At 40.8% G+C, this 14,985-nt stretch overlaps 1 protein-coding gene across 2 annotated transcripts in view; it reads left to right on the top strand.

The window, feature by feature from the left end:
* The window catches only part of NAALADL2 (N-acetylated alpha-linked acidic dipeptidase like 2), a 988,342-nt gene extending 978,431 nt beyond the window's left edge, over nt 1-9,911 (top strand). For both annotated transcript variants that reach the window (XM_078389637.1, XM_072996217.2), the window contains one exon: nt 7,001-9,911. In XM_078389637.1, the coding sequence (XP_078245763.1) occupies nt 7,001-7,199 (199 nt within the window). In that variant the 3' untranslated portion in view covers nt 7,200-9,911. The remainder of the gene's footprint in view (nt 1-7,000) is intronic.
* The last annotated feature ends 5,074 nt before the right edge of the window (nt 9,912-14,985 follow it).

Raw genomic sequence — 14,985 nt, 5'->3', positions numbered from 1 at the left:
GAGCCCAGAGGTTGAATACTCAAAGCTAAGTTTCCTTCATATTTGGGTTAGAAAAGTAGAGTATGTCCTGGAAGTATCTGGTGGTACAAGTTAATGTTCTTGAGGAAAGGCACATGAAATCCTTTATGGGTAAGAACCAGGACCTTGGACTTGGCCCAGAACTTCACAGATGACCAGTGCAGGCAAGCTAAGACTGTGGAAATGTGATCAAATTTGCTCACACTTGACACCAGCCCGGCTGCCATATTCTGAACCTGCTGAAGTCTCTGGATCAGCCTCAATTGGAGCTACATTTTCTAGTTAATATTCACCATGTTTTAGTTAGAGCACCCCCTTCCTTTTTGCACCCATTTGCAAGCCCAGGATTAATCCCACCCCCCGCCTTGCGAAACAGAGTCCAAGTAAACTCGCCCCTTGGCTGCAGTCGGAGCGTTGCCTCGGAAGTAGCTCAACATAATTATTTTAAAAAATAAAATTAGTTCTTACTGTATGGAATATTGCAGTGCAGGCCATTTGCAAAGACATGGCATTATTTTGTTTGATTTATTTAAGACAGGGCATAATGCAGGTTACTTTCTAGCCTGTATAGTTACCTACTCTCTCCTCGTTTCAGTTAATGAAGAACAATGTTTGAATAGAGAGCCATTATTTCTGTCAGCAATGAGCACATTTTTCAGTCACAAAAATGGCTAATAAAAACCTCCCCGACTCATCGTCTGTGACTAAAATTCCTTCTGTGTGTTCCTTTTGCCTTAGCTTAAGAAGGCTGATTTGCCCGTTCTGTACAGAGGTTTTATCTCCCTTGGAGTTTCTGTCTGGAGTTATTAATTACTTTTCCCAATTTGGTGCTGTACTTTTCAGGTGGCTATGCGGTGTCACTGAAATGGACCTATTAAGGATGAGCGATGGGTGTAGTAATTTCATTAGCGTCATCAATAATGCATTGCACTTTCTTTTTAAGCATCTCTTTGTGCTGGTTGCAGTGAGTGTGTATTTTACCTACGTGGTCAAAATAGTAAAGGCTGAAGGAATGTATTATGAAGTGATTAATCCAAGAGGATTGTATCACATGGGCTAGTATCCTGCTGCATTATATGACTGGGGAAGGAAGATAGCTCAAGCAATCCCTTTGCTCCAGCAAACTGCCATTCATGTGTCCAGCCTTTCACTACTTGCATTGGCCGTCAGATGAGAGAGGGGCTTACTGAAGTGAGGAAAGGATCCAAATAGGATACTGGCTGTAAACTTCAAACAAGATCATATGCCTGATGTGGGATGTGTGTTCTTCTGAAGCCAAAACATCATCTGAGGGGTTGCATCCAATTTTGAAACATTGACTCCTCCCACACAAGCCCTATGTCCGGCATATGGTCTTGTTATTCTCATGTAAATTTCAACATGTTAGCATATGGGCAAATGTCTGTGTAAGTGTGAGACAAAAAAAATTAATGAGCTACAGTATTGTAAATCTTACTCGCACTGGCTCTTACCATGCTGGTGGCAGCATGTAAAGGGAGAAAATAGTACACCGTGTCTGAAGGTGGACCTGTGTTCGAGGGAGAACAAACAGGGGACACTGGGGGAATGCAACTTTGGACAGGGCTGATGCACGTGACATCTTGTCCGCCTCACAGACCAGAATGTCCAGGGCTGATCACCTCTTTTCTTGCTGTCACGATGTGTTTGTACACGAGCCCTACTGTGAAGCAGCAAAGGCTTTCCACTGTTACTGTCATGCAGGTTGTAGAGCTGAGGGTTGGGGAGTTAAGTTATGCTCTTTATGGAAAGAAGATTATAAAGGAATCATTTCATCGTTCATTTTCTAAGTTGCCATTTATCCCGCCATTGCTCGTTTTTCTCCACCAATCCTTCTCTTCAAATAGTAATTAGATGGCTCTGATAGTAATCTGCGGAAAATACTCTCTGGTAGTCTTCTGGGTGACTATCACTGGCAGTTTTATTACTAATTTGGAGTTGCCATCGGGCCTGTCATGTAATTAAGTTACTAATGGAGTGTCTTGGCTGAGCTGCTTTCTTTTGTTTTGTTTTTTGAAAATCCCTCCTCCGTCTGTTCATTTTATGAAACCCTTTGTATGTGTTTGAGGATAAAGTCCTGTTTCTTTGCTCACCAACCTTTTTTTTATGTTTTATTTCCCAACATCGCACACTTTGGTTTACAATCAAAGGCACCCTGGGTGGGGATTTATGATATTTACACACTGTTCTAATTAGGATAATGATTACACCTGCTTTAAGATAACGTTTATTGCCTGTTCTCGCTGACCCTCAGAAACCTAACGGAAACCCACTGTGTAGAGTTTTTAATTTTATATATTTCTTATTTTTTTTAATCCTTGAGCATTTTTCATGAAAAACCAGGAGTGGCTCAAAGAATAATTTTTCTTCAGTGGTTGGAATCCTGTTGTCATGATTATGTCTTTCTATGGAATCACCAGCACAGGACAGTTTTTGGTGATTTACAACTTCCTACTTCTTCCCTACAGCTTTTCCAACCCCTGTGTGATCCTTTTCCTCAGGTGAAGGCCATGGGAATGTATGAGACAGAAGAAGGAATTATTTAATTGCCAAAAGTTACCAACGGCAACATTTCCTCCTTCTGTCTCATGTCTTCCACATTATGAGAGGATCACAATCAAGTTGGAGGAGCCACAGGATAAAAATAGGAAGTTTTTAGTTACTGAAAACCACACCCGGATAGGTACAGGCAACTTTATGCAACAGGTGAATAATCAGCCAGTGAATAATTATAAAATTGATGTTTATAAATGTATACAAATGCCATTTATAGCCCCATGGAATCTGCTTATTCACAGTCCTTGTGGTTCCCATACGTGTCCTGCTATTGAAACTATATGGTTTGGGCCAATCACATGGGTTTTTGACAATTTGTTAGAAGTGGCTTGACAAATAGAGAAACAAATACACATTGAGAAATAACACCAGAGGAGGCAGCTTCTGTATGCTTTAGCCAGAGATGACAGACCATGCTACAGAATCCTGTGATCTGTAGTTCAGTTTGTTGAGTTATGTGGAATTCTCTACTGGACACCTCTGGTGTCTGTTTAGAAGAATACTAAATACTTCAACAAACTAAAAGTCTCCGCAAAGGATACAGCCATAACCATGATGGTAGTATGAACATGATGTAACTGTGCAGATACAGACGAAATTGCACATTTTTCTATATTCTGATTGCTTTAAAACCATGAAATCTTCCCCTGGAAATTTTTGTCCATTGGTATAAATCTGAACATCAGCCTGCCACAACTCAGTGAGTATATATACTGTTGTGCACTAGTCATCATGTGGCACATGGCACACGACCCGAAATGCAAGCACCAGTTTCTTAACTAACAGCAGTTCACCACTGAAATTAATATTGATGGACTTAAGTTTAGCATAGTTATTCAGCTGATTCCGGGCAGTACCTTTATCTTTCCAGTTCCTCTGCCATTCCCTGCAGTTCCTGAACCATCAATATCCTGCACCAACACAATACTAAGAATGGGAAAGTTTCATTGGCAATACCTCACTCCCTGCATTGCAGTTACAGGGAGCCAAAGGACAGGACATGGAAGCAGTCTTAAGTTTGCCACTGTGAAAAGGAAAGGCATTCACTGCCTGATCTAGTGCAGCAAAATTTTCTGTATATGTGAAATGACATGACTGCGGTGATTCACACAGGAACCCAGATGCCAGATATGGACTGAAATCTTGTTGCACAGTTATGCAAACAGTGTACTTTTTAGACACTAATTGCTGTAAGTTAAGGAATCATCTGTTGTACACTGAATTGTGCAACCCAGCATGTAACAGATACAGTGAGTTGTACAACTTTCTTAATTTATGGCAATTTGCATATGAAAGTTACACAGTTAGTGTAACTGTATAACAGGATTCCAGACGTTGTTTTTTACCTTTTCCATATCCCTAGTAGTATGTCACAACATTCCTCGTTTCATATCAGTTGGTGAGGGCTTGAACCTTAGAAGTGTCTCACGAAGAAATCTCAGTCTGTTGCACAGAACAAAGAAAGATCGGTGTTAGCTTGGCATGCTATGGAAACTCTGTGTGGGGAACTTTGCTCTACCACCATTTAATAACAGAAGGCTGGTCAATAATGTAAAATGGCAAGCTCTTCACCTGTTTGTGAAATTCCACATTGTGAAATGTTGGCACATTTGAACAGGGAGATCTGTGAATCAATTATCCTTCTCTATGTAATGGATAGTTCAGTGGTTTAAGTATCTGGCTGTGAAGCCAGAGTTTGGGAATTCAAATCCTATGCCTTCTGTGAGTTGAGCCAGGCTGTGTGGCCATGAGCAAGCTGCACAGACCCAAGGTGCACCCAGAAGAAGGGAATGGGAAGCCACTTCTGAGTATTCTCTACCTGGAAAAGGTCACCGTCAGTCAGAATTGACTTGACAGCTCATGGTTATGATTATGTATTGTAGAAAGCTGCTTTGGTCTATCCAGGAGCCAAACTAACATAAAAAAATCAACAAATCCTGCAGTGATGAAAATAAACATAATCTGATTTTATAGCTGACACCTGTGAAGTTATTGCATTGGGAACATGTCCTGTGAACATATGATTACTTCTTTTTTTGATGAGGCAGTATTTTGGTACAGGTGTAAAGAGATTTTGCACGTGTCTCATTTATGGTCGAGACTCTTGGGGCAGAGTTTGTAAATAAATTGAGTGTGGCTTAATTAAAATAAACTTCCTCTAATTACACAGCAGATAAAATGGTTCAGACAGGGACCTAAACAGCAGATTGAGCTACACATCTCCCTCAATAGACTGCCTCTTATTTATTTGTTTACCTCAGCTGGCACTTACTGTCTCAGTACATTCACTTAGAAGACCAAAGTCTAGCTGAAATGCATGCGGGACTTCCTCTTTGCCGATGATGCAGCTCTTGTTGCCCATTCTGCTGAAGACCTCCAACAACTTATGAATCGTTTTAGTAAGGCCTGCCAAGATTTTGGATTAACAATTAGCCTGAAGAAAACACAAGTCATGGGCCAGACTCCCCTCCCTCTATTATCATCTCTACACAAGAAGTGGAGGTTGTTCATGATTTTGTGTACCTTGGCTCAACGATCTCTGATACCCTCTCTTTAGATGTCGAGCTGGATAAATATATGGGCAAAGCAGCTACAATGTTCTGTAGACTCACAAAGAGAGTAAGGCTTAATAAGAAGCTGACGGCATATACCAAGATCCAGGTCTATAGAGCCTGTGCCCCAAGTACACTCCTGTACTACAGTGAGTCCTGGACCCTTTGTGCACAGCAGGAGAGGAAGTCAAAGACGTTCCATATACGTTGTCTCCAACACATTTTTGATTTCACCTGGCAAGACAAAGTTCCAAATAGAGAAGTCCTAGAATGAGCTGGAATTTTCAGCATGTATACATTACTGAAACAGCAACGTCTACTTTGGCTTGGGCATGTCGTGAGAATGGCTGACGGTTGGATTCCAAAGGATCTCCTGTATGGAGAATTAGTGCAGGGAAATTGCCCCAGAGCTGCGATACAAGGAGATCTGAAAGCAGGATCTGAAGGCCTTAGGAATGGACCTCAACAAATGTGAAACCTTGCCTTCTGAGCATTCAGCTTGGAGGCAGGCGTTGCATCACGGCCTCTCCCAATTTGAAGAGACCCTTGTCCAGCAGGCTGAGGCAAAGAGGAAGTCACAAAAGGAGCAAAATCAGGGAGCTGGACAGAGGACAGATTGTATTTGTCTTCAGTGTTATAATACTTCATAAATAAAAAAAAAACCCAAACATTATTTTGTGTGAAAAATGTTAACTGGTTGCATTAACGGAGCTTACCTGGTTAACTAGCTTCATTAGTGACTTACTGACTGGTTACTTAGTTCACAGAACACATACTCTAACTATCTTCAGATTCCATAACTAACAGAACTTATAACTGAACTCTGACTGGGGAAAAAAGGTGGGGAAAAGAATCTGAGGTAGAGAGGCAACTATTGGCTGCTACTGAGTTGACTGATTTATATCTGCTCCATCCAGAAAAGTTCCTCCCAGTCAAAACTGCTCAAAGGCATTGTATGTAGGCTGCAATATATCCAACAGAGACAAACTGTCTCATCATGGTGATACAGCCTGTGAATGATTCACAAACCCTAAGGAGGGATCACACCTCCTGCATTTGAGCAAAATGTTGAGCGCTTTTGTGGTGATACTTTGCACAATTTGCAAAAAAGTGCGCACACAGAGTAAGCACAGAAGGACAGGGTGATTGCTTGCAAAGATGCCAACAACCCATCCTATGCTCCTGATTTTTATTAGTCCATCGAACAAAGCAACGGTTATTTCAACTTTTGAGGCTGCACATCTGCAAAATTTTCCAAAAACCTGCTCTTGAACTGCATACATTCTTTCTAAATAACAACAATATCATAATCATTTCACTGTCTCGTGGTGAGGAAAAGATGTTCCTCCATGTTTTGCCTTTAGTAAGGACAACACAGGTCACAAGCCCCATCCTTATACTTTGGACCTTCATTAGAGAAGCCTTGTACGGTTCAGGTAAGGTTTCATTCAGTGCTGAAGGAGGAAAAGATGTTCCAGTGAAGGTTAAAAGGCTATCGAGTGTGGGATTGGGCTGTTATTTTTCTCAATGAGAAAATGTTAGCAGCTGTGAGAGGGATGTCATGGGGCTGAGGTTGTGTTATATATTTCATCCTGATTGACGATGTTTCCTTTGATAAGATTTGTAGATGTACGCTCCTGGAGCGATGAAGGGGCAGGCTTTTGGGAAGCCAGACAAAATATACACATTCCGTTTCTGAGCCTGGCCCCGGGTTAATGTTACAGTAGGTAATGTATATCATTTGTAAAACGTGGCTGCCACCTGGGGGCATCATCGATGATTTCAGATGACTTTTGGAGATCTGTTTTCATCCGTTTGAGCGGAGCATTTACCGGTTCCCCATTGTTCTCTTTCAGAAATATCCTTTACAGACTGGATGAAAGGAAGCGTCAATTTTCAGTACTGCTGGAGGCAGTGGAAGACTGCAAGCTGCATCCATCAAATGAGACTCTTCAAGCCGCCACGTCAAAAGTGCTCAACAGCTTCAGTGCGGCTGAGGTTTATTTCAAAGCAGGACTTGATGTTTTTGAGTCTGCCTTAGAGGGAAACGTCTGAAGAAATTGTCTCTTCTGCACATGCATGTGGGTATATGAACACACACACGTGTGTGTGCATGTGCACACATCATCATGCAATCAAGACCCCTGTTTTTGTTTTTTGTTTTTTATTTTTTTTAAAAAAAACATGGTGTTGGACCAGAAATTCTGGAGGATGAAAATCATTCTTTTGCTGTCACCTCTCTAAAAAGAAAAGAAACACCTAATTTAAAGGCAACATATTGTACGTTTAGATAAATATGAAGCAGCTTTTTGCACTGTTGATAATTTATCAATTGTACTTCTGCTTCAGAATGTGCATCATACATATATATATATGTATGAAATGAGGAAGGCTTACCATTGATGCATAGAAAATGTCATCTGCTGAAAAAAATGGTACGTTATTGGCCTTGTAAAGTCAGTGGCCATCAAAACAAATCGCTAGCCTCCCGTGGTCTGGCAGAAGAAGATAAGGAGCTCCATTCCTCTTATAGCAACTTGCTGTATTTCTGTGCTATGTACAGGCAGGGCTGGCATTTTGCTGCTTCAAGTGAAGAGTTGGATGGAGTCTCCCCACATCACATGTACAAATGCCAAGAGGATTGGCATTCAATTTTTTCTTCAGCACTCACAATGGGAGGGCATCCTCTGTCATACCTCAAGGCAGCAGGAGAATCTCAGGGGCTGTTAGGAAAATTGGGCAACCCTGTAATCCAGCAGCTTGCTGTTGCCTCCCAGCAACTACTACCTGACGCAAAATTCAGAGGGACCAAAAAGGTCATCTAGACCACCCCAGCCTCCAGTGATATAGCCCAGTGGTATAGTGATAAACTTGGAAATGCAGCTGCTCAGCATGACAATCCCTATAACCATCTCCATGCACAATGAGAATCTGAAAATGCAGGAAGCTGGGTCAGTCTAGCACCAAATAGGACGCAGGTCTTTGCTAAAGCTAATGCTTCTTAATTGCCTGTTCAAGAGCAGGGTAGTTTGAAATACTTCTCATTACAGCAAGGGTAACTTGTAACAATATACTATTCCTGAAAAATCTGTTTCTCTCCCATCTACTGTAAGGACTGTAGCTAAAGGTGGAAAAGGACTGGATGCCATCATAATTCCTGCTAATCAAAAAATCTTGAAGCATTGACTCAGTGAGCTTTGGCTCTCCACTGAACCACAATCCCCTTTGCCAATTGCCTCAGTTTACCTAATGGCAAGCAAGTCCTGTGCAAAGAGGAAGAGGCAGTTGGCAAAGTTCACTGCCTGCAGGTGACATAATGCTAATCAGAAGAATCTCTAGGGATATTTTGGCAATATTTTAAGGCTTCATAGACTCTTTATTTTTATGACCACTTGATCTTTCCTAAGCACATTGATCAGAAAATGGTGTCACTTATGTAAGAAAATGATCTACTGTTGCAGTCATGAGCTTCACCAAATACTTATGTACATCCCATGTACAAAGCATGTCAGATGTGAACTTTACCATTTCGATTACTTGGATATAGTACAATCTCTGGCAACAACCAAGATGGCAGGATACTTTGTTGGGTCCATATGACATAAACCCAAAGCTACAAAATGTACCTGTTGTGGTGGGACAAGAAATTGAAATAAGCTTGTTTTGATGCCATCTTGATGTACGAGATGAATGCCTCGCACAACAAAAAACTCGCAAGCTGAAAGCGTTTTGCGATTTTTTGGGTGACTCACAAGACAAATTTTTCTTTGGCTGTGCTTCGCAAGATGAATAGGAATGCATTAATTAAATTTCAATGCATTCCTATAGGAAACCGTGCTTCGCAAGGCAAAATTTTCGCAATACGAAATGACTCGCGGAACGAATTATTTTTGTCTTGCGAGGCATCACTGTACATCCTTTCCCAAGAGAAATGTGTTAGGAAATGATCCAGAAGAATTGAAACTGGCAGGATTCACAGCCAGAGTGCACTGAGGGTACATGACTTTCCTTCTCTGTGGAAAGTATAATGGATGTTTTGGCCTTCAGGTCAAACTAGATGCTATAAGGTATGACTGAGCAGAGGCTGAGAGTTCAATTCCCCACTGTGCCTCCTTGATGGGGGCTGGACTCAGTGATCCATAGGGTCCCTTCCAGCTGTGCATTTCTAAGAGTGTTATGATTCAATATGCATTTAGAGAAGGTGCACTGTCAAGCAGAATCAGGATTCTTATTTGAGGGTAACAGAATTCTCAGCTGATTTGCATTTTTAAATTTTTTTTTTTTCCTGATTCTGAACATGCTGGCTGAAAACTCATCATTTTCTCTTCTGAGAAACGCCTGCCACAAAGTTCTGTCTCTGCCTTTGTTGCATTAAGACCAAATTTTTGAGCTCAACATGTCTATGAAAGAACTCTAGCTTCACACTAAACACTGTGGGCAGATGGATTATTGCCCTGAACGCCAAGGAAAGGCAAATTGGACCTTGAATGACACTGGTCAAGTTTCTCCCATAAAATTGAGTAGGTAAGAACATTTTCTTAAGCAGTAGAAAGGAAAACAATATGTGAAGACCAGTTGAGTACACCTTACCATTAACCCTGGCCTGTACGATGCTAAAGTAAATCCTGTGAATCTAAATCTTTGGACCATGTGAATGTACGTAGATCAGTACCACATACTTTGCCATCTTGTGGCATACTGGAAGGTTCTTACTTTAGGGCCAGTCCTTCTACAATACAAAATAAAAAGAACTTATTTGTGAACAAACGAGGGAAGGGGCTCGTCAAGCGATACACCGGGAGAACTCAAACCAAAAGTCTGCAAATGTGGAGAATTGAAAGTATTTTTGTTCAATCCATCCCTACTGTCACATGGTGACAGATATCTGTTTATCAGAGCATGTGTTTTCCTCACCTCTCTATCTCTCCTTTGGCACGCTTTGTTTTATGATGGACCATTGAAAGACAAAAGAGATGCTGAATTTGCAAATTTGATCACGTAAGCAAGCGTCTCTTAGAAAAAGTCCCATTGTTGGAGGAAAAGTAGGTTAAGCAAAGGAAATATGCCTTAATGTTGAAGACTAATTTGACCTTGTGTTTCCAAAACCTGAGGCACATTGGTACCTTCGTAGCTGGCCATCAAGATATAGTTTTTACTGGTGCCTTCAGTTTTCATTCTGTCGTAAGCTGGATGCTAAATGAGAATTGCACTAAGATCGGATGAAACTTTGGATGCAATCTGAATTTATATGGGTTACAAATTTATGCTAAACCTAGTCGGAGACCAAAAGTATTACTCTCCTTGCTGGTAGAAATATGCTTCTTCCATCTATGATCAGTCCTCTAACCTAATAAACAGGTTGATTAGATAGTTTAAATATGGAGATACCAAATTTACTTTTGTGCATTATTACAACATTTGAATTTGAAACAGAATTAAAATGTGAGACCAGCCTATTTGACATTTGGTGTTTTGAATCTTATCATATTGGTAGACCACTCCCCTAACTGGCTGGACATTTGGTAGATAAGAGGGAGAAGACTATAAGAAAGGGTGGTTATTGTTGTGTACAATGTTTGTTCACTCTCTTACTAGGAGCTGGCACTTTTCGGAAGGATACTGGTGAGAGTAGATTTAAGGTATTGTCCTAATGTGTGAATCTAAATAAGACACTACATGCTCTCTTATTGAATGTCTTCTTAAATCATTGTTATGGTTGCTGACCTGGCTGGGGTTTCTTTCTTTCTTCAGCACTGAATTTGGTTGTAACACTTATTATTTGGAAGTTATATTTATAGTCTACAAATACAAATGATGACAATGATTCATTGGGGTTCATCTAGATTTAGAAACATGTTTCTGAGATGGCTCCTATAGACTTCCTGTCCTATGGTCACCAGTGAAAATGCTACCTAGAATTTGAAGAGAACCTGTTGAATGGGCTAAACTATGGTGGAGGGGAGAAGAAAGGAATCTCAAAATGTGGCAGATACACCTTTTCTAAGTGTAGCCCTTTTACTCATAATAGGGAGATCCTAGACTTACTGTATTTAGAGAATATAAATCTCAGTGGGAAACTTGCAGGGGGATATATCTGCTGTTCCCTGTTCGTCCTCCTGCTGCTGCCACCACCATTTTTTCTTGGTTATCGAAAAGTGTTAACTGCCTGCATGTCAGCTAGGGAGGAAGATGAAGCAAGCAAAAGGAAAACTGAAGCCCGTTTGAACTCAGTGGCCAAAATGCTATTGGTGTTCATGTGAAGTATGCATACTTTGCTGCAGCTAAATGTGGCTAACTGAGGTGGTGTCAACATGATCTTGCTTGCTCAATAGGGTGAGTGACCAGACATGTGACTGAGATGCACCCCAGTGCCCTGTCACTTAGCCTCAATTAGCTGTTGTACGTTGCACAAACTTTCATGAACGCACCAATACGGTTCTGGTCAGGGACACTTCTTCCAGGGCAGAAGTATTCTGAAATAGTGGTGGTAGAGGGAAACTAAAGGAGAAAATGCTATTTTTAGATGTAAAAGAAGGGACGTGTCAGCCAGCCATTTAGCAGACCCCCTTTCTCCTCCGTATTGCTTCAAGGGAAATTCCTTTGGAATTCTGAACAGTCAGATCCTGTTTGTTAGGTGCTGAAGTGAATGTGGAGCCAGGTAAAATGAAAAATTCTATCTGTGATGTTTGTTAATCCTTGATGATGTGGGATCCCTTGCACACCTGAGAGGAAAATCAGCCACAGTCAGAGGAAACCTGGATAGGTATATTACAAGTGCTCTGGGCCAGCAATACACATCTCTGAGTTGTTTCTTAAGCAATTTCTCTCAAATGTTTTTTATACATTCCAGTATTGATTGTTTTCAGGCACCTATAAGCTCAATTATGACCTTCTATATTTAATACAGAAGAGTAGCTTGATAAGCTAGTTGGCCTCTGGGTCAAATATAAAGGTCACTCTTAAAGTACCAGGTAAGATGCTTCATGCTACCTATCTGTGAAGTCCACCAGCTCATACATACCTAGGACTCTTAATAGGGTCACTTGCGGTCTCTTCCTCACCCCCAGCTTCTCACTTAGACAGAAAAGGTCAAAGGGGAGTCACATAAGCTGCACACTGATCTCAAGGCCATTTTTGTGCTGCCCTCGGCCCCATGCTTCCCTTAGGGCTAAAAGACATTGTTGGAAAGAAGAGAAGAAAAGGAGAAGGGTCTTTTCTGCTCCCAGAGAGAATTCCTTGAATGCCAGAAACATCTGATCATCGAAGAAAGGGCTTTTCACACCTGCTGTAGCTTGCACATTAGCCAACTCTACTTTGTGATTGGAGTTCAGGGCAGAAGCACAGGCTTTGGAAGTCTCTTTTCATAGACATGAAGTTTTGCCAGAATCAAGTCTCTGGAATGCTAACATGGTTTCTGCTTCTAATAATGGGTTATCTGTAATGATGTGTTATCTCTAATGAACTGCTGGGTCCCCAATTAGACTTCCATGTAGAATTTGTTGTATGCAGGTGTTGAGGGCATGTGTTCTTCCCCATAAAGTTTCCCTCCCCAGATCTGCCACTTCCCCAGTACCAAAAATTAACCATTCTTTTTCCAGTGGCAGTGCTAGATTAAGCATGGAGAAGCCAATTCCCACCCACTTTTCCTGTTCTCTTCCCCAATCCAAGTGGCAGTAATCTAAACAGCATCTTAAATTATTGCAGATGGCAGATATGAAGAAGTTCATGCAATTGTTATGTCTACCAAAAGATGACATTAAAAAAAAGAGTGAGGAAAAGATTGAGAGACACAACTTTGGCCATTGTGGACCATCCTGACCATGTATATTCATAAGAAAGTTTCATTGATTTCAACAGAAGTTCTATTGATTTTTGTCCGAGTAAGGATGCTAATAACTGCATCCATTGATATGGGATCTCCTCTCCAATCTTTGAATAGCATCAATAAAGCAAGGTGCTAGTAAATCATAACAGGCAATGTCACTTGAATTAATGCTGGTATTGACTGGCAAAAAATTCAATTTTCTCTTAAACGTAATAATTCAGCAGGCATCCAGATTCCTGAGGTTTTCTGTGCTATTCTTCTCATACATCAGATGCCAGTATCCAGAATAACAAACGCAATGTTGAATAATCCCACAGCTGGAAAACTTTATAGCTTCTATATTTGTGTATTTAAGGTGGATGAAAATGAAATGATAATGAATAAGCTAACATGATTTTATTAGTGCATATTTTAGTAGGCCCATAAAGAATATAAAATACAATCAAGTCAGACAAGTAATAAGTATACAGGGGAACTGGGATTTGGGTACTAAGTTCATGATAGGTTGTAAATTGTTTTTAACAACTTAGGGAAAATGTAAAACTCTGTGTGTGAGAGAAGGGGGGTTGAGAGAGAGTTTGTGTTCAGTAATAGACATTGTAGTTACAATACAGACAGAATTGCATAATATCTTACTTTTTCAGAGTGTAGGGAAAAAAAACATGAATGTGTGCATATTAAACCTTCTGTTTGCATACATGTTTACTCATAGTGAGTCATATTAAGTCCAATAAAATGTAGACAATGATGAATCTACACTCATTCTCTGCTGTACATACAGTTTTACAGAATGTTGTTAAATCAGGTTTCCAATAGGGCCTTGAGAATCAGTGTAGTATAGTGAGCAGAGTGCTGGACTAGAAGTCAGGAGACCTGGGTTCAAATCATCATTCATCCATGGAAACCCATGGGGGAGAGCAATAGAGAAATATTCATTTCAGCTTTTATGTGCCTTGAAAAAATCTATTAGGATGCCTGTAAATGAGAAGGGACTTGATGGCTCATAACAATAGAACTTTGGCCTGTTTCTTTATTACTGCTTCCTCTGACTGTGCTGTTTTGTAAAGTAGGGAGAGAAGATTATGAGTGCTTTGGTAATAAATACGTACATACATAATGCAGACTATCTGTTCAAATACAGAGAAAGTTTTGGATATAGGAAATACTCAGTCTCTTATATCACTTCTCTCCTTTCATTCCCACGTTCTGAAATAATGCAGTCCTGCTTGACTGGTCCTCACCACAGTTGGTCCTTCTATGAGATAAAATGAATTCCTCCACATTGTCAACAGATCAAGGTCACTGAGAGACTGTTGGAATGAATGTGCACCATTGCTGCACCTTTCATCAGTTGCTTGACATGCCTCTGATCTGGATGTTACTGGAGTCTTTCCCCTCTGTCCTCTTCCTACCATGTCCCCAATGGGACAATGCCATTGTTGGTTGATCTTCCTCTGCAACAGGCCCTTTCAGGATTTGCTGATTAAAGCTAGTTTCCTCTCCATCATTATATCTGTTTTCTTCTTCTTCTTCTTCTTCTTCTTCTTCTTCTTCTTCTTCTTCTTCTTCTTCTTCTTCTTCTTCTTCTTCTTCTTCTTCTTCTTCTTCTTCTTCTTCTTCTTCTTCTTCTTCTTCTTCTTCTTCTTCTTCTTCTTCTTCTTCTTCTTCTTCTTCTTCTCCTCCTCCTCCTCCTCCTCCTCCTCCTCCTCCTCCTCCTCCTCCTCCTCCTCCTCCTCCTCCTCCTCCTCCTCCTCCTCCTCCTCCTCCTCCTCAGCAGGTATTCTCTGCATAGGAGAATTAGAAGAAACCTGTCCTTGAGGAGATGTTGAGCAATACCCTCACATATTGTTGGGAGGTATTCTTCCCAGCATTCTTCACCATTGACTTTCCTGGTTTGGGTTGCTGGCAATTGTAACCCAATGATATCTGGAAAACCACATTTTGCTAACCTTTGCTTGCAGGGAGAGCAAAAGCTGATGGGGAGTAGGACCGGAGATTGGAAATAACATGTTAATA

Source organism: Pogona vitticeps, chromosome 3 (assembly GCF_051106095.1).
Source record: "Pogona vitticeps strain Pit_001003342236 chromosome 3, PviZW2.1, whole genome shotgun sequence".
NCBI classification, from domain to species: domain Eukaryota; kingdom Metazoa; phylum Chordata; class Lepidosauria; order Squamata; family Agamidae; genus Pogona; species Pogona vitticeps.
The sequence above is the reverse complement of the archived record's forward strand: the minus strand, read 5'-3'. Positions and strand labels throughout refer to the sequence as shown.